A 23,120-nucleotide genomic window follows, 5' to 3' on the forward strand; every position below is an offset into this window, starting at 1 on the left:
AATGTTTTTAAAATTAAAAAAAAATCCTATTAAGCAAATGTTTGTTAATAGTATATCCTCAGAGTACGAGTTTGTTTTTCTAGGACCATCTAAGGGGATGTTGGAATATATTCCTTTCTTTCTCTTAATCAGAGCATAGTGACTTCTAAGTCAACACGCACCTCATTCTCAAAATTTTTATTCCACATTTTCCCACTCAGGAGTGTTTTTAAGAAATTATTGAGCTTATTGAGCTATTTTCCTAAAACATTCTGTCTTTCAAAACACATATCTTATTCATGTTTTTAATTAAAAGAGTTCTAACTTATATTGCAAGCCCTTCTCCCAATTTAAACTTTTATACAAATATTAAATCATTGATTCTTCTATGATCCAAGCATCAGGAATGTTACTTTGTAAAGACAGCAAAACTGAATCACATAGGTTGTATTGGTTGTCTATAGTAACACAGTAAGTTAGAGAAACCAAAAGATTCCATAGAGGTAACACTAAATTCCATTCACTAGCCTCTTCCTCACTAATATTCCTGGAAACTAGTTACTAAACTAAATAATATATAAATGTTAATTAATGGAATTTCCAAGAAATTTCAACTAACAAGGAAGGGTAAGAATTTAAGATTAGTTTTTGTTTTATTAATTACAACTACATCCTGAAAATATTTACATGTTTTCTAGGAAATAAAGTTTATTTTTCTTAGGGTTTTTTTCAAAAGCAGTATTTCCCTAAATACTAATGTAGCGGTAATCCTAAAAGTAATTCAGAAAATAAAACTTCTTTACCACTTGAGTATATTTTATTCATGAAGTAATGTTTTTAATTTTTTCTATAGGACTGTTATAAAGCAACACAGCGTTTTAAGACATTGTGCTTGAGGATTACTATGAACTACAAAACTATCACGTTTATAATTTGTTTTTCTATTCCTAAAGCAATCATCTATATACATGATTTCCTAATACCTAAAAGATAAACATCTTGAATAATTGTTTTATCCCTGACTTTACTGAGTCAGTCTCCTCCCCATTTTATGGGGACATGAGTGCTGGAATGGGGATGAAAGCTCAAGATTTCCAAATCCAGCGTTCCACAGCCATACTCTCAGACCGCAAATCCCTAATCTAAGGTAAAAATCACCTTTTAAGTTTCTAAGGTTTCTTCCAGGTCAAAAATTCCAGGATTTGAAAATAAAGTTACCTTCTGTGGTGGTTCCTTTTAGTTTTTTCCCTCCTTCTTTAATCATCCCTTAATCCATATAACTCGACTTACCTACTTTAAATACTTAAGTTAGATAATTTTACAATTTTTAATTAAGATCTTGAGTTTACTTAAAAGAATTCAATAACTATGACATAATTCTATTAGGTTCTTTAAACCTAAATTCAATCTGAACATAATATTTTAATGTATCAAAAGTAGCTAACATAATAAATGCAATGTTTGATAGAGGGTAAAAAAAACACAAAATTATATTAAGAAGCAATGCATTTGGGGCGGGGCAGGGGGGGCAGTGTGGATAGTGGTGCTACTAGCTTTGCAAACCAAAAAACCTCAAGTAAAACACAGCATTTACAAATTGCTACCAGTTGCCTTGAAGATTACATATCAGAGCTAGTTTTAACATGTCAAGGAAGTTTGAAAGGAATATTTTATCACTCACAGAGCCCAAATTTCCCATGAAACAGAAGAAACTATCTACACAAATTCTAACATTACTAAAGTCCCCTTCCCCACAAAACGTAAAACCTCTGAACCCCAAGCACGTAAAAAGCTATAACTTACATTTACTAGTTTGCCTTTTCACTTAAGTGAGAAGGGGTTTATAAATCCCCAGTAAATCCTTAATTCATATTTAAAAACAATGTATAATATCTGAAGTTTTATGTGTAAGCTTAGATAACCATTATTTACTTGTAAGCAAAGACATTAGCATTTTAAAAGGTTAAAACTCCCCACAAAGGGGTATTTGCTCAAGAATATAATGAACTTTAGTGTAATGAAAAGAATTTAACATACACAAATGAAATAGAAAAAATACTTTTTTACAGACTGGTTAGTGGTAATATGCTATTCAAAAATTGCCTTTCAAACCTGAAAGCCCTACGTTGTTTTATTATTATGTTTTTACTATCAAAAAAGAATGTTTTGCCACAATGAATAATGGACAAAGAAGTAGGCCTGACATGTTTACAACTAGAAAATACCTAAAACCCATTTAGGATTGGCAAAAAAATAAAGTTAAAAGTAATTAGAACATTTATTTTAAAGTAAGGAAAAATCTAATCTTAAGGTTATAGCTGAAATTTTAATTGTCATACTTTCAAATTATGAGTGGCGGAGTTAAATGCTTAAAACGTTTTATGTTGTTTTCAATTAAGAGTACGAAAAAAAGAAAGTGTGACTACGGTGGCTATCTTGTTATCATTCTGAGGAAATTGTCAAGTCATGGTCCTCACTCACAGCAATCAAATACACCAAAACAAGCAAACCACAGAGATTCGCCCGCTGACACAAACTAGAGCCCCTTCTCAGGGCTTTTCCTTGTTTCCGGTTGATGGTAGCAATTCTGAGTGTAAATGAGACATGAGAAACAACATATCTTTTTTACTGGATAAAGAAGCTGCCATTTATGTGATCTTAGAAAACTCTTAAAGAAATTTGTAAAATCTATTCATAATTTAATCAAATGTCTCGGGTTTTTTTGTTTCACCCCCTCGGTATAAAAGTTTACAGATGAGTTTCATATTCCATCACAGTAACATGGTCCAGTGCATCTCAGAGAATATGAACATTATCACAGCTGCCCTTTCCCAGTGAAAACATTTAAGAAAACTTGAAGCACTTCTCAAACAAGTGACATGATGTGGAACTACTGACACTTTTGGCTCTTCTTTTAAGTACGAATGTGACCAGTCACGGAAGCCCAGCTGCCTACCTTATAGTATCTGCCAGCAGGAGTCCCCATCAGAGGGCTATGCGTCCTTGGCAGCCATCTCAGAAGACAGAAAGAACTCAGGCTATCTTATTTTTCTCATTATGCACATATGATGCCATCATCTTATCATCTTTCACTGGATTAAGATTAGCTGGGAAGTAGCTGTGTATTTTTAATGAGATCACTAATGGCAATAGGCCTCTTAGATCATGCTGGTGCTTATGTTTAAATCATATCTAATGTGAAATTTCGAATGACATCCAGAGCTCCTGTATCAAAGCCACACATATCCAACATGCCTCTATCATCCGGATCTGCAATGGTAAAACCATTTGACGTCATTCCACAAACAATCAATTTAGCTGGAATATCCATTTTCTGTTGGAAAAGATCAAAATACATATTTAAAAAATTATATGTAAGCAAATAACCTTCAAAATTAAGACGCTTTAAATTCTATCACAGCTTTTTGTTAAAAAGTCGTTTTTTTTCCTATCCATAAAATTTGTCTATGTTTTAGGGATAGACTGTGTGATCTTCAGAAGAAAATAAAAGTGTAAACAATCCGCCTGAATTCCTGCTTCTCTATTCTGTATTACTTGCTCTGTGGGACACAGAATACATTCCTGAGCAGCCTAGGGACTCTGTACTTTTGAAACCTGTCAGGATATTCAAGGTCATCAGACACTTTTACCAACGTATCAAATGCTGGAGCAGTGTGTGTGGGGGATATATAAATATAAGGATCTACTTCCCTGGTATTCTTCATTTTTGGCCTATGACTTTGCTATGTGTTATACATATCTGTCACATGTAAGAACTTGTTCTCTACAGCTATGACTTGTTAAAATAATTGAGTGTTAGAAATAAACCAACCATCATCACTAAGTGCACACTATGTTAGATTCCACAATGGGCTCTTTCAGTAATCTACCTAACGTTAATTGTTGTCACAACCCTAAGGGGTAAGGTTGTAGTATGAACTACCGTAACATGTATCTGAGTAGGGATATACAACCATAGTAACATGTGTCCGAGTAGGGATATAGTACCATAGTAACATGTTATCTGAGTAGTGATATACTACCGTAGCACGTATCGGTTACATAATTTGCTCAGGTGCACAGGTGGTAAAAGAGAAAGACCCTGGACTCAGAACCCAGGGTGTCTTGACTCTAAATTCTGTTCTCTTGCTTGTTAGTCTCAAACTTAACCGTGCTACATACACCAGAAGGGATTGTTAAAACACAGCTGACCCCAGCGTTTCTGACTCACCAGGTCCCCTGTGGGACCCGGGAATCTGCATCCCTAACAAGGCCCTACAGAAGGCTAAGGCTGCTGAGAGGGAGACAACACTCCGAGAACCTGGCTCTTTATCAGCTGTTTCTACTGCCAGTCAGACCAGCCACGACTCAAGCCCTTAAGAGCCCCACTTGACCAGCAGTTACACACTGAATGGGGCAGATACAGAACATTTCCATCATTTCAGAAAGCTCAAATGGAGAGCACTGATTAGAACACAGATATATGCACAAAACTTAAAATATAGATTATAGCATTGCTTTAATTTTATGCAGTCTTTAACAAAACTCACAAATGATACTTTAATTTTTTAAGGAGTACATTGAATCATTAAAAAATTTATAGTTAAGGTAAAATAAATGTTCAGATTATTACAAAAATAGTGTTAACAAAGCATATTGTTACTAATGTACCTACAAAAAGTGGTTGAAATAAATTATACACGAGTAGCCAATGCTTCATTCTTAGCACTGCTGAGTCCAGTACTGGCATCATATTCCTACACTAAGGCACAGAACTACCTTCAGCACCTTTTCTGTGAAAAACATGCAAATGTTTGAGAAGAGTATGATTTAGGTAAGAAAAAAAACATCAGAATTTGTTTACCTTTCGATACTGCCTCAGAGTAACAGCAGGATGGACACTTCCTGAGAAGGTCTCATTGTCAGTGAACACAATGAAGACATCGGCTGCTGTATTTGTCCTTTGAGCCCAGATCATTGGAAGAGAGCAATCAGTTTCACCTGCTGGGATCTAACTCAGAACAAAAACATGAGTAAGAATAAAAGAAAGTGCTCTGGTTTCCATACTGAGAGTTCTGAAATAAATGATTAAAAATACTATTATTTATATATATTTTGATTTGTGCTCATGACAAAATTGAGATGCAACGATTTGTTCTCACAAATTAATATCAGATATGATATCAATAATAAGTTATACAATGTATGTTATATAAACTTAATACAGTAGTTTCTTACCTGATTCATAGCCATTAGAACTTGTTGTAAAGTCATGTCTGTAGTTATTGGACACGGTACCATTTCATCTGAGAAAGCAACTATATACGAATCTTTTTCTGTTCGTGTGACAACCTAAAAAATTCAATGGTAGTAATTTTCAGCAGATTTTGAAGAAATAAATACATTACTATGAAGTTCATAAAACTTCAGCTTTAAAAGAAACACCCTATGAAGCTTCTTTTATTTCTAAACTTATTTTATGGTGTCCTGGAACTACACACGAACAGTAGTATACTTTCCAAGCACTTTCACACACTCTTACAAAGAAACTGGTTTTCACATCAATCTTTTGAAGCAAACCGAGTATACACCCTCTTTTTATTAAATAAGGAATGAAGCCGCAGAAGAGAAGAAGCTTTTCCGTGATTCATTGTATTTAAAGAAATTACTCAGTGGTTAGGCCAACAGTCTCCAGGCTACTGTCACTGGGTTACTGATCCTATAACTTCTATATTCATTAATAATTTCTCTAAACATTATCTACTTCCTCAAAAATACTATTCATATTTAATCTTTGGTTATAAAATTAAAATGTTTTTTAAAATATGCTTTTTCAATATACCTACAATACTGTAAACGCCTAAGTATATAGATATAACTATGTAAGTATACTTAAGTGTGCAATATACTTAAAATTATTCGTTCTTAATTATCTTTAGATATGAAATAATATTTAAATGAAATGAAAATGTGCCAAATAAACCAAAGTGACAAAAGCAGGTAAAAACCTAATTCTTGATCCTACTTAACTTTATAGTTTTACCCCATAGCAAGCATTTTTTTAGGGTGGCAAAAATTCTCACCATGCACATTGCTGCAGCTACTGTGCTTGCATTGAGTACACTACCCAAAACTCTTTGGTTCATAGAAGCACTGACATCAATAGCAAGCAAGAAACGCTTCCCAGTTGGCTCAACTGTCTAAAGAGAAAACAAAATAAAACGATCATTAAAAGCAATCACAGAAATTTTAAGTAAATTAAATTTCTAACAAATAATATTTACTTATCTTTCATTTGAAAAAAATCCTCTCAGATGAAAGGCCTGCTTTTGGATTTACCAATTTATTGACAAGTATTTAAAAATGCTTAGCTTTTACTAGACATAAAACAAAGGACATAACATAGCCTATTTAATAATTTTATTTAAAGAAGTTACCATCTGTTTTTAAAAATTTTTCCTCATGAACTGGGTATTTCTACCAAGAAATCTTTTTTTGTCTTGTAAAATATAAATAACATAATAACTTTAAAATCATTTTTGAATGTACAATCCAGTTCTATTAAGTACATTAACAATGTTATGTAACCACCACTATCTATTTCCAGAACTATTTCTTCACCCCAAACAGAAAATTACCCACTTATAATAACTCCCCATTCCCACCTCCCCTCTGTTACCTGGTAACTTCTATTTTACTTTGTCTCTATGAATTTGCCCATTCTAGACACCTCATATAAGTGAAATCATATAATACTTGACTTTATCTGTTTGGTTTACTTCACTTAGCATGTTTTCAAGGTTCAACCATGTTGTAGCATGTTTTTAATTCCACTCCTTTTTAAGGCTGAATTGTTCATTATACGTATACGCCATGTTTTATCCACTCACCTGCTGCGAAGATTTGGGTTGTTTTACCTTTTGGCTACTGTGAATAATGCTCCTATGAACACTGGTGTACAAGTATCTGAATCCGTTTTAAATTCTTTGGGGTACACATAGGTGGTTTACTTGCTGGAAGGTATAGTAATTCCACGTTTGACTTTCTGAGGAACAACCAAACTGTTTTCCACATGGGCTGCACCACTTTACATTCCCACCAGCAATATACTAGTTTTAATTTCCTGGTAATGATCCAATTTTATTCTTTTGCATGTGGCTTTCCAGTTTTCTCAATATCATTTGAATACTTTCTTTTCCCACCAAACTGTTTTGACACTCTAGTCAAACACTGACCGTGTAAAGCGGGAAATATAATCAACAATATAGTAATAACTATGTATGGTGTCAGATGGGAAGATTTATCCAGTGATCGCTTCACAAGTTATATGCCTATATCACTATGTTGCACACCTGAAACTAATATGTACTGTATGTCAACTGTAATTGTATATTTAAAAAAATGAAAAAAAAATAGACCATACATGCGAGTTTATTTTTGGGTTCTATATTATATTTCATTGGTCTTATGACAGTCTTTACACCAGTATCACACTGGTTTGATTACTGTAGTTTTGAAGTAAGTTTTGAAATCTGTAAGTTTGTGTTAGTCTTTAAATTTTGTTCTTTTTGAAGATCGGTTTTGCTACCCGGAGTCCCTTAAGTCCACATAAATTTTACAATGGGTTTTTCTATTTCTATAAAACATATTGTGGGATTACACTGTATTTGTAGATTGCTTTGAGTAGTACTGTCATCTTAACAATTAAGTCTTCTAAACTATGAACATTTGATGTCTTCCCATTTATTTACATCTTAACTTTCTTTCAGCAATGTTTTCTTTCAGTGTACAAGTCTTACAACTCCATAGTTAAATGTATTCCTAAATCTTCTATTCTTTTTGATGCTATTTTAAATGAAAATGTTTTTAGCTTTTGGATTGTTCAGGGCTAGCATATAGAAATACTACTGATTTTTGCCTGCTGATTTTATATCTTGCAACTTTGCTCAATTTATTAGCTCTAGTAGTTTCTTATAGATTCTTTCGGATTTTTTACATATAAGATTATGTTATTTGAAAACAGAGATAATTGTTTCCTTTCCAATTTGGATGCCTTTTATTTCTTTTTCTTGCCTAATCGCTAGAATTTTCAGTACTACGTAGAATTATAGTGGAAAAAGTAGACATCCTTAACTTGTTCCTGATCTTAGAGGAAAAGATTTTAATCTTTCACATTTGAGTATGACAGTTGTGTGTTTTTTATATATGGCCTTTATCATGTTGAGGAAGTTCATTTCTATTCCTACTTTTTATTTTAACATGAAAGGGTATTAAATTTTGCCAGATGCTTTTTCTGCATCAATTGAGATGATCATGTGAATGTTCCTTCACTCTATTAATGTGATTACATTAATTTTCATATGTTGAACCATTCTTGCATGCTGAAGATAAATCTCATTTGTATAATCCCTTTAATTTGCTGCTGACTTTGGTTGCTATTATTTTGTTGAACAGGAAGAAATTCTTAAAACCCAAAATTTTAACTTATGGCTTTGATATATGATTTCCATTTCTAAACTCACTTCCTATCAAAAGATAGGAGATCCACCACTGATTAACGTAAAAAAAAGAGAATAGGAAACCAAGTCAAAGGACTCTAAAGTAATACAAAATTTTAAATTTGATAATTTAAAACTTATCAAAATGATCTTAGGATAACTGGTTGCTGCCCAAAGGTAGGAAGAAATACTTTACTCATAAACTTATATGTTAATTATATACCCAGCTTCAAATGAACTAAGAAAAAACAAATGAATAGCTAATCAAAGTGGTTAAACTATAAATATCTTTAAAATGTGTTTTTACAGAAGATACCAAGTTCTGACTGGATCACTTGTTTAAGAAAAATAAATCAAACCATCACCTTAAATGTTTTATAAAAAGCAGTGTCCAAAGCTTTCAAAATCTCTTCATCAGGGCGCCACTTCAGTTTTCCTCTGAGCCCGTGGCCTGTTTTATAAGTTTCTAACGCAATTAAAATATGAAATGGATGTATACGTGCCTAGAAACAAAGACAGAAAATGCAAAATTCAAATGAAAAATACAATAGTCATATTTATTACTGTAGCTAACATATTTCACAAAGGAGAAAAATGAGAACATATTAATCTTAGATATTAGAGTCAAAATGTAATTTGTATTATAAATGACTCAGAACACCTAAAAAATGTGCTGAGTGCATTTCCAAAATTTAGGAGCCAATTTTCCCCACCCAGCTTTATTGAAATGTAATAGACAATTGGTTGCTTGTCTTTATATTGTACAATTCAGTGAGTTTTTTAAAAATTCTAGTTGTCATACAATATTGTAGTTTCAGTTGTATAGCATAGTCATTAGAGATCTATATAACTCAGTGATCAGCCTACTAAATAAATCTAGTACCCCTCCCCTTACATTTTACATTAACTATTATCCTTATGCTAGTTATATCTCCATGCCTGTTTTGTAACTATCCATTTGTACTTAATTCCTTTGCTCTTTTTGCCACCCCCTACCCCCCATCTAGTAGCCCTCAAAGTATTCTGTATTTATGAGTTTGTTTTTATTTTGTTCTTTAGATTCCATATGTATGTGAAATCAGGTGATATTTGTCTTTCTCTGACTTATTTCATTGAGCACAATACCCTCTAGATTCATCAAGGCAATACCCTTTTCCATCCCCTTCCTTTTAATCTGTGTCTTTTAATCTGAAGTGAGTCTCTTGTAGGCAGCGTATGTAGGAGTCTTGTTTTCTTATCCCTTCAGCCCTCTATCTTTTGGTTGGAGGACTTAATTCCATTTGAGGTACTTGTTGATAGGAATGTAGTTATTACCATTCTTTATTCCTGTTTTTGATACATGTTTTTTCTTCTTAAAGAAGTCCTGCCAACACTTCCTGTAATACTGGCTTGATGCTGATAAATTCCTTTAGCTTATTTTTGTCTGGGAAGCTCTTTATTTGTCCTTCGATTCTAAATGACAGCTTTGCTAGATAAAGCACTGTTGGCTGTAGATCCTGGGTTTTCATCATGTTGAATATTTTGTGCCAAGCTCTTCTGTCCAGCATAATTTCTTTTGAGAAATCAGCTGCCAGTCTTATGGGTACTCCCTTATAGGTAACTGCTTTTCTCTTGCTGCTTTTAAGATTCTTTTATTTAACCTTTGGCATTTTAATGATGATGTGTCTTTGCATGGGCCTCTTTGGGTTCCTCTTTCTAGGGACTCTCTGAGCTTCCTGGGATTATATGTCTATTTCCTTCACCAGGTAAGGGAAGTTTTCCATCATTATTTCTTCAAATAGCTCTTCAATTTGTTTTCCTTCAGGTACCCCTAGGTCATGGATATTTTTGTATTTAATTGTGTCCCATAGGCTCCTTATTATTATAGTATTGGCTTCTTTTTTCCTGCCGTTCTGAGCACCTTGCCTTCCCCGTCCTCTATATCAGAGGTTCAATCTTCTTTATCTACTCTGTTGATTCTAATATATTCATCTCAGATGACGTTTTCTTCATTTCTGATTGGCTCTCTTTTATAATTTCTGTTTTTGTTTTACCTGTTAAAGTTCTCACTGAGTTCATCTACTCTTCCTCTAAGTTCATTGGGCATCTTTATAACCAGTGTTTTAAACTCTGCATGTTAGATTGCTTAAAATCATTATTCCTGGATTTCTGTTCTGTTCTCTCATATGGTTTCTGCTTCTTTGTCTTCCCATTTTGGCTGACCTTCTATGTCTGTTTCTATGTACTAAGCAAAGCTTCTAAGCCTCCCAGTCTTATCGTGTGGCTTTGTGTAGTAAGTGTCCAGTGGCATAGACCTGAGAGGGGTTCAGCTGCAGGCTAAGTTTAGCCCCAGCCTGTGCCCCTCTGGAGCCACTTGTTAAGATTCAGCAAGCACTTCACAGATTCTGTGCTTACAGTTGTTGCCTCAAGAGGCCATGCCAGAAAACAAGATCAGCTGCCTCCAGTGTGAATCCAGGCACTGCTCAGCAAGGAGCATCTGACTCGCCAAGGATACACCTGGATGTGACTTGGGTCGAGCCGCAAGTTGGTGGAGGAAGAATTTCAGGGAATCCTCTGGGCGAAGAGGCCTCTGTTATCCAGTTTGATGACTTCTCAGCTATGGTGGCACTGAGTCCCCACACTGGGAGGGGAGAGGGCTCAAGAGAGGAACAATGGATACCTCCAGCACTTCTGCCTGGGAGAGCCTTGCCTTGGCACTCGCTCTGACAACTCGATGACCCCCTATAAGTCCCTGGTGCCCCCATGTGGAGCCAACCTGGCGCTGTTGCTCAGAGCGAGCAGGTCCATCACCGCCAAAGTCCGCTCGTGGACACAGCCCCTTTAAGAGGCATCTGCAGCTGCTCGCTACTGCTGCCACAGCCTCTGTCCCACTTGGCCACTTGTGACTGGGCTGCCTCATATCTTCAGCCCATCCTACCTCTTCCTGTTGCAGGATGATTTCTTATTTCTCTCCCTGGGTGTAGTGCTTCTGTTTATCTAGATCCCAGGCTACCTGCTTGCTGTTTGCTCCATGTTTCTGTCACAACTTTGATTTGGTTGCAAATCTATCATCTATGCCATTTTTTCCCTTCTAGGAGCCAATTATTTAAATTAGTAGTAGCTAATCAAGGTAACACTTACCTTCTTTAACAGTTTATCATTACACAGTTTTTCACATACTAAAGATACTTCTGAATTTCCCGGTTCCAGCACTGAATTAGCAGTCATTTTTCCTAGATTCCTTAGTAATGCAGTAAGAGGCATTTCTTGTAACAAAGCTTTCCATACCTATTTCAACAACAGGCAGACACATAAGAAATTATGAATCGGTATAACAGCTATGTCAATAACAATATTAATAATATGTCTCCAAGGCTTTCTTTTGGGGTTCAGAACATTTTCTTAATATAAACTTGTGCGTTTGGTCAAAGGCTTATCAAATTAACTTGCTCTTTAACACTTAATAAATGCCAACTACATCTGGCATTGTGTTAGGTGTTTTAAATTTAACATTAATTTCAAGATATATTTAAAATTTTTCTTACAAAGAATTAATGAATACATAGTTTCCCAAAGTTTATCCTTGCAATATCTACCATGAATTACATTTAACCACAAGCTATAACAACACACGACTGACCTACCTCTTTGGACTTCAGGTGATTTGTCAGGAGATGCTCCCTAACCAATCTATGCTCTTCTATCAGATGAATGACCTCCAGTTCATCTTTCGTACGCTTCACTTTCTCTACAGCCTCCAGATACTTTAACAATTTTTCAGTCTCCAAAGAAAGTGCTTTTTCTTTGTACAATTCATGGACCTCTTTCCAGCCCTTTGTAATATATTTGGTCACAATAGCAAGTCCTTTAACAAAATAAAGAATCGAAAAGAGATCTACTATTACCAGGTAAAAAACCAAGCATGTTTACTGAGAATGCATCACGTGTCAGGCAAAAATAGATATGTAGACATTAACTTCTTTAAAACATGATACTACTTTCTGGAATATAACAAATACATTTAAGCAAATGAAGTCAACCAATTTTGCTTATTGCATCATAACTGTTTCAATATGAAACCTTGCAGGAAAAACTCCTATATCCTAAAGACAGATAGCAGCATTGGAAACTTTGGTAGACAGAACCTATCTCAGGTTCATAATGTCAGAGCCGCTCACAAAAGTACAGATCTACTTTAATTATCCTCATATTCAACTGTCCCTTTTAGGTGGTAAATAAATATGCACTTATGAATTGCAGAGATAAGTGGAAAGTGAACAGGTAGGTAGGCAATTTCTAATTTTTTTTTTAATTGCTGAAAAAGTATTACAGGCTAAATTAAAAACAAGTGATCTGTTCTCTTCTATAATTTCTTTTAATAGTTTAAAGAGCTTTGGATTGAGTTGGGGGAGGGATGGAGGAAATTTGGGTTTCAGTCCACACTCTGCCAATAAATGGCTATGCAATTGTCCTAGGCCTTATGGGAGAAAGGTGGGTAAAATCAATAGATGAAATAAGCCATGCAATATAACAGAGAGTAGTTAAGACTGTAGTGAACTAAAGAGAGTATGCCTTGAAAAACGTTTTAGCGAACTATCTGCTTGGCACTGTCAAAAAAACGTATTTTTAAAAGAAGCCAGAATATGGATTTTTGTGATGTCTTCTTATTTTTTGTAATGTTGGCAAAAAATTCATTTTTTCCCTAAAATGTTGTGCAGGCCAAATAAAATATATCTCTAAGGCAAACTGAGCTTATGTGCTATTCCTGAACTCTAATTTTAAAAATTTGATCCAAATACTAATATGAAGAAAACTTCTAAAGCATTATTGACTCTTGCTATCTTCCAGATTTTAGTACAAAATCTTACATTATCTTAAATGATTAAATGTTTCATGTGAGCATGCTTTCTATTTTGTTTTTCCAACTAATATAAAACTTCCTTAAAGGTAGTCTTATTATTATTTTTATCCTTCCCAAGTTCTAGAATTGTGCTCGCCACAGAGTAGGCACACAATAAATACCTGAAAAGTGTGTTTTAAACATACATTTCAATTAAGGTATTAAAATATTACTTATTTGGTAACTTAGAGTTTGTTTCCAAATTCTTTTTACTCTGAGAAGCCTAGGTATCTTTTATGCTTAAACATATTGCTATTATTACAAGAATTCAAATATGAGTTCTGCCCTCAAAAAGTCAGAATTAAAGAATCCTTTGTGTAAGAGTTAAGTTTAGGAAATATCTACTAATTTCTCATTTTACAGACCAAAAATTCAAACCCCAGAATAACTCTGTACAAATTCAGATAATTTTCTAATTAGAACTAGAACTGAGGTCCACACCACCACATGGTGTCTCAGTAGACAAATAAAGCTGGATCCCTATATTCTTCTTATAATGAATCATTTAAAAGTAAAAAATTAAATCATAAATATGTGAGAAAGAAAAACCACAAGTAAATACTGTAATAACTTTAGGTTGAAAAAGTACTTTCTAAACCAAACATAAAACAAAAATTTATGAAGACATAGATAAGTTTGAGTACATTAAAATCCAAACTCCAGTATGCCAGAAACCATCCCATAAAAAAAATGAAAGACAAAGAAAAAAAGGGTGAAACACACACTATATATAATAATTAACTACTATACTGTGTGTCACATGCTTGTAAACAGCACCCATCCCTAGTAGGTGCTCAATAAATTTGTTTTTATGAATGAATGAATGAATGGTGACTATATCAATATTAAAAAGAACAGCAACTCAATGGGTAAGGGAGCGAAGACAATATAATCCATGAAAGAAATACAAATAATCAGTAAGCACATTAAAAAATGAGTCTTTGCCCCAAAATACAAATTCAAATAATAAGATAAAATTTTTCACCTAATGTACTGACAAAGACAAAAACACACTGGTAACTGTCAATGTTCAGATACGGAGAAACTGGCCACTTTCATGTACTCTTTGTGGATTAACCATTACAGAAATGTGTACACTATGCAAGTTTTTTTACAGCAGTACTTTTGTAACAGTATAAAAAATTGGAAAAAACTTAACTGTTATTGGTAAGAGACGAGCTAAATAAATTATAGTATATTCGTACAATGGTATATATACAACTACTTCTGACCTGTACAAGTATCAATAATATGCTTTTAACTGAAACAAAGAAGACATATAAATTAAAAAAAAACACGTTCATGAAAATCTGGAGCAATACACAACACATCATATACTGAGATTTCGTTTGAAGGGAAGGACTAGTACTTTCTGAATTATATTTTTCTGTATTAGTCAGGTGTATTTTAAAACAAGCATGTAATTTCCAATAAAAACAAACTTTAAATGTTTGTGTATATAATCATTTGCAATAACTTACTGTTTAAATTGCATTTGAAAAAAAAATCCATTTACAGTAAAAAATGATAAATTAGGAACTACTGCAGAGATCCCGTGGATGAAACTTTTATACTACTTATGTGGAAGGAAAAAGGAAGAAACACACAACGCCCTCTGCTGACACATCAGCAACTGTGTGTGGTACTTTATACACGATCACATTTAAGTGACAAGGAAGGTTATTTCCTGTCCTCCTTTTTAATAGATGAAGACACAGAAACTCAAAAAGGTTAAGTTACTTGGCTTAAGGCCACAAATGGGCAGAACTGAAATTTGAACCCATTGGAGTAGCTGTCCCTTCAAATTTCACTTCTGGTGTAAAAGAAAACGTCAATTTTTGGACCTGCTGATTTTTGTAGACGTTAACACTAAATATTCTTGACTAAGTTTTTTTTTTTTTTTTAATCTAATGACTAAGTTTTAATCATAGATCCAACTAACTTTTCAAAAGTCTCTTCTCGTGGACACAGAAAAAGTGACTGTTTGGAGACAATTAATATCCTGAATGGTTAAATTCAGCCCTATTTCAGTAAGCCTGTAGGTTCTATGGAACACAGGTCCCAGGAAGATGGGAAAAAGCGAGAAGGGGCTGTAGCCTAGCTCTCTGCCATCTACTGGCTTGGAGCTGTTTTGCTTAATCATATCCAGGATGCTTTCATAGTCCATTATCACCTGGTTGAGCATTCTAGTTAGCGTGGTGACATTTTAAGATGCAGAATTTTAACCTGTCACTCTGTCATTTGATTCTTGAGTATTAATGTCTGGATTGCTTGTGGTAAGTGTTTAAATCCAGGTTGGCACTAAACATATTCGAATGAGTCAATGTGTTTTGAGAATGAAAGACTATTTCTGGAAAATATTATACAACTCTTATGTCAAATAAAAATTTGCTATTTATTGCATATCTGCACCTCCTCCTGGTTCCCAAAAGATGTTATGCTTACCTTCACTGGAAGGTTTAAGATGTGACAATCTTAATAGATCTTTGTGAGACCAGCCATTTCTTTGTTTATATTTCGTAACTGCCAGAGCAAGGGCCATGCCACCTTTTTCGTTGTACCAGTCTGCTACAGCCTTCCGGAGGGCACGTCCCCACATGCCACATTTCATGCTTTCCTTCAGATCTTTCTTAAACTGGATAAAAGTAAAGAGATGAGTAGGGATCCGACAAACATCAGCAACAGCTTTAAATGCTGCTTGCTTAGTGCTTATGTCGGAACACTGGGAACAAATGGCAAGTGCAAAGAGCATAGGCTCTTGCTTTGCAGTTCTGCCTTCTTGACTAAATGATTTTATTTCCTGTATCACTTCACATCCTCTGCCATCTTCAATCAATCTAATTAAAGCTTCAGCATTTTCAAGACCCAACTTCTGCTCTTTGATGTAATAAGTCCCACCTTCAGAACCAAAACATAAGAACCGGTGGAGGCGATTCATATCTGTGACCTGCCATACATATCCATCTTCAGAATTGGCTATCTGCTTCTCATTCAGTGGATGCATTTGGTTTACTGAGTCCTCCATTTTTCTGTCTTGTAGGAAACCTATCAAAAAGCAAAATGTCATTAGCTAGATTGATACAGTAAATTACAAAAAAGAAAAATACTTATTAATCTATGCTAACTGCAATCTGCCATGAAATCTTTTAATTTAAAAATATTTTTTAAGCTCAAGTTGTGGTATGATAATTAGAAGCAACTGCTAAAGAGTCACACTTTTGAAGTGCAGTGTGTAGCTTCAGAGACTCAGTAGGCAGCTCAGCATAGGGTTTGGAGGCCCAGAAAGAGAAGAATAAAAGGGGTAGGTAGGGCAGTGACAGTAGCTTACAGGAAAAGATCTTACTCCTTTTACTCCCTGAATTACTGGGTAGACATTTTTGGTTGCATATCTTACATCCAACCCCCCTCCACTGCCCCTTTATCCTCTGCCTGGCAGTACTATCCTTCAGGGGAGGCTAGGTCTTACCCCACCCCTAGATTGTTCTAAGTCAGTGGTTCTCAAACTGCGTGCCTCAAAATTACCCAAAGTGTCGTAACAACATAGAATGGTGTCCTTCTCCCGTATTTCTTTCTTAGTTCAGTCTGAAATGAGGCCTAAGCCTTTGTACTTATCACCGGTTCCCAGGTGATGTTCTCAGCTCTTATGCCATGTGACTGGTACAGGCATTGTACACTTATGACAATCTGGCCAGTGTGACATGACATATTCACGGAGAATACTTCTGGGGTTTTCTTCCCTCTTAAAACAGGACTTTGGGGCTGTTTAAAAGACATGTTTCCTGTTTTTGGCTTGAGATATACATTTGCAAGTGATGCCTGGAGTGGTGGCAGCGATCCTGAGGCATGGGGGAGCCAGTTTAAGACACACTAATTTAAAAGGATAGCAGAACAGAAAAAAATAGATGGAATCTGGGTCCCCTGATATCACTGAGCTACCTCTAACAGCCCTACTTACAAAATGAAAAGCAAAATGGTGGCACGTATAAGCTGCTCTTCTTGTCATTGAGTGCTGATCTACAAATTTTCTTTAAAACTGGCTAGGCAGTAAAGCACAGCTGTATCATAATGAATATCTGGCCTTTGTCCATGGTTCTCAGCTTAAAAAAAAAACAAACAAAAAAAAGCCAAAAAACTTTGGAATTTCCTGATAGGAGTCCTTCTTATGCTAATGAGACCACTCATTCTGGGACTTTATATAGCTTCAGGATGGAGCTGGTCTCCAGAAAGATCAATCATTTGACTAGAGGGCTGGACCTTTAGGCTAGATCAACCTCCCAAGAGGTTTGAGCTCCACCACATGGTCAATGACTCCTTCAGTCTTGCCTGGGATTGAAACCCCACCTGCAAACTCTGGACATCAAAGTTCAGTGGAGCTTCTGAGTTGGTGAACAGACTGACGTGTGGGGAGGGTGATATGTCAGGATCAATGACAGGGAATTCCTCACTTGCCTCCAGACTGCCACTTAGTTGTTTGAATTGTATCCTTTATAATAAAACTCTAAAGATAACGTTTTTAGTGAGTTATGTGAACCATTCTAGTGAATTTTTGATAATGAAGGGTTGTGAGAAGCCCTGAATTTGAGTTGGCCAGGCAGAAGTGTGAGAAGACTGGGGACCCTACTGGATGCTGTTGTCTAAGGTAAGGACAGTCTTGTTGGGGATCCTGCCCTTTAACTTGTGGGATTTGATGCTAACTCTGGAACTCAGTTGAACTGAATTGTAGGACACTGAGTTGATGTATGAAAATTGGTTGCAAAACACAAGACACAAAAGGTACAAGTGACAAAACATAACGTGGACTTCATCAAAATTTAAAACTTGTATATAGATATCACCAAGAAAAAGACATCACATGCAATAGGAGAAAATATTTACAAATCAGACATATGATAAGAAACTTACACCTAGAATATATAAAGAACTCATAACTCAATAATGGAATGATACTTAACCAAATTAAGAAATAGGCAAAGAATATGAAAAGGCATTTCTTCAAGAATATACACAAACAGTCAATAAACACAAAAGATGCTGAATAAATATCATTAGTCATCAGAGGAATGCAAATCAAAACTGCAATGAGATACCACTTCTCATCCATTAGGATAGCCATACTCAAAATAATAATGTGTTTATGAGAATCTGGAGAAATTAGAACTTCATATATTGCTAGTGAGAATGTAAAATGATGAGTCGTATCTTAACTGTATTTATCCTTTTGAAGAACTGCCAGACTGTTCTCCAAAGTGGTAAGGGGTTTCTTTTTGGGGTGATGAAAATGTTCTCAAATTAGATAGGTGATGGTTACATAACTCTGTGACTATACTAAAAACCCATGGATTAGATACAATAAAATAGTGAATTTCGTGATGTGAATACTATCTCAAAAACTGTTATTAAAAATGAAAACTTAAAAACTGGTTAGGTGAAATATATTTGGGAAGTTATTTAAATAAATAAGCATTTACGTGACATTCAACCTTCGATTTTTTTTTATATTTGTCTGTAGAAAGCAATTTGAGATACACACAGACATATATATATATACAGGACCTCAATTTTGTCTCTCTCCAAGTGCTATCATCTCCTCAATAAAGCTTAAACTCCACTGTCAGAGGTTTAGAAGGCAGTTGTGCAGTGAGGTCAGAGCCTGGTCATCTCTTAATCCACTCCTGAATAATCAAGTGTTGTAAATCCAGATTAACAAATAAAGACAGTTAATTCTTTAGGTCGGCTTGCTTTATCCAGTGTTCTTAAAGCACACCACTTCAAAGAATTTAATACAGCCAAAGTTGTATTAAACTTCTATAAATTAAAACTTTGGGAAGAAATTAAATATATCTCAATATAATTAAAAGCATGGCCACAATTTGAAATTGGTTGTGGATATTTTATACACCGCCCAATTCTTCCTTAATTTTGAATGCAAAATCAGTGAATGTTAGTAATACACAATATGGAATAGCTCTTCTTTCTGCTTCACATTCATTAGAACTAGAATATTTAGAGTATCTTTTAACAGTACAAATAATGCATTATTTCTAAGGATTCCTACATTTTTCTTGAATGTACACAGCTGAATATCTTTCCAAAGTCTCTTGGTCATTTGTTATTTGAAAATGCTATATTTCACCCAAGAGGTCTAACAAGTTTGCAGCTTATTCATTTTTAAATGAAGTTAAAAGCTTACTTACATCCATGAAGGTATTCAAGACAATTTACAAGAAACAATACTGTAAAAACTGGGGCCACAAATTCAAATAACTGTTTCATCCAGACTGGTAACAGTCACGAGAGGATCAAGTCAAGTATGATGGAATAAAGTGGTGAGGAAGTGTGGCAAAATGATAGCGCGCTATCCTGAAGGCATGCATCTTCAATCAACTGGTTGCCATGTGGTATGGGCCTAGTATTGTCAAATCGTCTTTTCTCAAAGACCCAGAAATCTGTATTTTAATATGTACTCTTAGGATTAAATGCTAACATTATTAAAGAAATTTTAACCCCCGTGATTACTTCCAGGTTGTGTAAAGAGCTAAATTTTTAGTTTTGTCTTTCTACAATAGGCATTTTGTTAAGTTGGGTATTAAACGTTAGTTTTCATACTTTTATTTAGCACAGAAAAATCTTTCAAGTTCACAGCAGTATCAGATTAAAAAATACCACAAATGACCACCAACGGCTTTGGGCTCTGACGACTAGGTAAGGCTAGACCCCTGTGCCCCACAAACTTCCAGTTAAGGATACTCAACAGGGCAGATAGTGAACAAAAGCCCCTCAGCTTGAGGGTAGACTCTCCTAGGGACAAACCTCAACAAAGTTTCCATTCTTTTTTTTAATCAGAGTTAATACAAGTTTTGACTTTCATTCCATAACATAGCTGTGCTTGTTTTAATATAAAAGCTGCTGTTGTTGTTTCTCTGAGTAAAACTTACTGTGTGTATTCTGTGGCTTCGCACAGTCCGCAGCACAAAGCTATCTATAACTCAAGACACAGGTCACCTGTTTGAGAAGTAATGGATCAGAGTTTTATCCACCAAATTTCTTTTTTTCCCCTGAAGCCAAGGGTCCTTTTTGGAACTCAAAAGAAGGATGCAGAAATATACTCTTAAAGACTTTAATCTTATCACGAGTATTCTGCAAGAGCCTGCTGAATGAGGGTGACTTTGTGGAAAAAGCCATTTTTGGTTTAACTCGTCTTTTTGTCTTAGAACCACTACAACTCTTTTCAGATGAACACACTACGTTTTTAAAACCTCGTTTTCCTCCGAGGCATCCCCTTACTCCTTACTCCTACCATCTTCATGGACTACAGGACGGGCCTTTCTCCTCTCCGTTCTTCCCTCTGGTCCGGGATAAGTTCGCCTCGTCTTCCCACAAAGACCCTTCCTCCCGCACCCCGGATCCTGGGCAACGCCTCTCCGCGCAGAGGCCGCGGGAGGAGGAACACCGGGAGTGAGGCGGGACCTCCAGGCGCCGGCCTGAGAGAGCCATGCGCGCGCGACAGGCGCGGCCCGGGGTCCACGAAGGGCCAGGCCGCGCGGGGCTGTCTCCGCGGCGATGCTGGTCCGCTCGCCGGCCTGGGCGCGGGTTGGGGAGCACGGCGGCTTGGCGAAGTCTCTGCTTGGCCTGGGCCGCGGGGATGCCGGTCAGACCCTGCGAGTCCCCGGGCCGCTCAGTCCGCACAAAGGGCCCCAGCCTGCCTCCCGCAGCTTTCTCACCTGTGCTCGGCGGCCGACCTCCGACCCGCAGCGCCACCGGGAGAAGCCCTGCGCAGCGCCGGAGGACAAGCGGCAGCGGTCCGACGGGCGGCGACGGCTCCGACTTCAACGCAGCGGGTCAGGCCTCCAGGTTCGAGTCCCGGGAATGAGCCCCGCCCCTCTCGCCTGGCCCCGCCTCGCTCTGGACTGGAGAGGGTCCCGGATGTTTCCCCCTCCAGCGCCCTGAAGCCCCGCCCCGTCCCCTCAAGGCCCGCCCCTTCCGAATCGGCTACGGGTCCTGCACGGCCTGGGAAGAGTTTCGCTGGCTCCTGGGTGGCTAGAGCGTCCTCCCGCGCTCTGTCGCGCTGCGGGGGCGGGGGGGCGGGGGGCGCGGCGCCCGGAGGCTGGCGGGAAGTAGGCGGGGTGACGTGGGGTTGACGAGCTCCGCGGCGGGTTTGCTGAGATCAGTGGCCGGCGGCAGCGGGTACCAGGGGCGGCCGGAGCCGGAGGTGGAGAGGGGCGGTGTGTGGCCGGGGCCATGACGGGCAATGCCGGGGAGTGGTGCCTCATGGAAAGCGACCCCGGGGTCTTCACCGAGCTCATTAAAGGATTCGGTGAGAGCCAAGGGGACTGTCCAGGGCCAGGGGTCACGGAGGAGGCCCAACCTGGGCATGGAGGGGGTTCCGTGCGGCCACCGCCGCTCCGCGTCGGAAGGCAGGCGACTCCAGAGACCTGGAGGAACTCGGGGAGGGGCAAATGCGGGCTCCCGCCCCCTTCCCAGCTCCGGGCTCTAGCGTTTCCGCTGTGATTTTGAGAGCCGTACCACGAGGACAGGGGTCGTGTGTGTCTGTGCACTGCCGCATTCTCAGGATTCGGCACTCAATTATTTGTTTAAATGACTTGGGTCCCTGTCTCCACCCTCGCCCCCATCCGTTAAGCACCAATCTTTTCCTTTCTACCGCCGCTTCTCTGCGGAGCGCTCCCCATCCCGGGCAGGTGTGCCCGGGTGCATGTCTCAGGCCAAAAAAAACTAGGGTGTGCCTTCTCGAGGGTGGAGTGTCCGAGGCCCCAGCCGCCTAGGAACCCGAGATTCTAGTTATTCAAAGCAGAACACCTTGAGTGTGTGTGAACAGCTCTGCAGACGTCCACCACGCTGACTGCGTGGGACCGACGGGCCACTTCGCCAGTTCTGCTCGCTGCTCAGTTTTGGTTTCCGGTGAAGTGTGTTTTTTAAGCTACTGGTGTAGATTAGAGGCCACATGCTTCCTTCATAATTTTTCTGCTATATTGTTTTCTATCCGAATTAACACATTAATTTTTTACCTTTTTTCCTGTCCCTGTTGTTCCCAGACTCTTTTGGGAGCAGTACGTTTTTACCTGTTATATTTCCTCAAATATTATTAATTCTAGCTATTATGTTAAAACTCGTACTAGGGAAAAAACTTAAACAGGATATACTTACTGTCTGTTGTACAGAATATTTGGACTCTCACTTATCAAGCGTGTATTGTTCACCTACTATATATCTCAGGCATACTGGTAGGGTTTGGGAATTTTTAATGTGAATAAACCATAACTGCTGTTCTAAAGAACTGACAGACTATACTATGGTGTAGTGATTGCTCTGTTAAAATATGTACAAAATTTTCTGGGAACACAGGTCGTGGAAGAACACAGGCAGAAGGAAAAACATAAACAGTAGTCATGTTAAAGTATATGGCTTCAGGATCAGCTAGCAAAGTGATTAAAGTATAATGTAACAATAGACTGAAGGAGTATTTGAATCTGAAGCCGAATGGTAAACCGAGGCCAGATTGTATGCTATGCTGTATAGTTTGGAATGCTCTGTAGTCCCTTAACTGTCAAAGATATTTGAAAGCTGAAATTACATTTTTATAATTAAAAAAGGTTTACTATATGTAGTGTGCAGGGGATTGCAATGAAGTGAGAAAAGCGAGACGTCTCTTAAGATGGTCAGAGTCTGAGATGATTGGCTTGACTTAAAGTAGTAGGTTAGTGAGAAGGAGGTAGATTCAGTAATTTTGCTGTATTTAAATCCACAGG

General features: G+C 37.3%; 2 protein-coding genes across 4 annotated transcripts in view; one reads left to right on the forward strand and one right to left on the reverse strand.

Moving 5' to 3' along the window:
• Positions 1-162: 162 nt before the first annotated feature.
• Positions 163-21,247, reverse strand: TROVE2 (TROVE domain family member 2). Of its 2 annotated transcripts, none has more exons than XM_006916213.3 (9): positions 21,078-21,247; positions 15,802-16,401; positions 12,101-12,321; positions 11,598-11,744; positions 8,843-8,980; positions 6,063-6,179; positions 5,218-5,331; positions 4,844-4,990; positions 163-3,313 (listed from the first exon to the last, which is right to left on the reverse strand). In XM_006916213.3, the coding sequence occupies exons 2-9, from the start codon at positions 16,379-16,381 to the stop codon at positions 3,161-3,163; spliced, it is 1,617 nt and encodes a 538-aa protein (XP_006916275.1). In that variant the 5' UTR covers positions 16,382-16,401; positions 21,078-21,247; the 3' UTR covers positions 163-3,160. The 2 variants fall into 2 exon arrangements, with proteins under 2 accessions (XP_006916275.1, XP_024905621.1); XM_025049853.1 differs by lacking the exon at positions 21,078-21,247 and adding an exon at positions 20,292-20,310.
• Positions 21,248-21,452: 205 nt separating this feature from the next.
• The window catches only part of UCHL5 (ubiquitin C-terminal hydrolase L5), a 20,515-nt gene continuing 18,847 nt past the window's right edge, over positions 21,453-23,120 (forward strand). Inside the window, exon 1 of one of the 2 annotated variants that reach the window (XM_006916215.3) lies at positions 21,453-21,670. In XM_006916215.3, coding sequence (XP_006916277.1) covers positions 21,595-21,670 — 76 coding nt within the window. In that variant the 5' untranslated portion in view covers positions 21,453-21,594. The remainder of the gene's footprint in view (positions 21,671-23,120) is intronic. The other variant, XM_006916214.3, reaches the window with a different exon arrangement.

The sequence above is a fragment of the Pteropus alecto genome, unplaced genomic scaffold, assembly GCF_000325575.1.
Source record: "Pteropus alecto unplaced genomic scaffold, ASM32557v1 scaffold65, whole genome shotgun sequence".
NCBI lineage: Eukaryota > Metazoa > Chordata > Mammalia > Chiroptera > Pteropodidae > Pteropus > Pteropus alecto.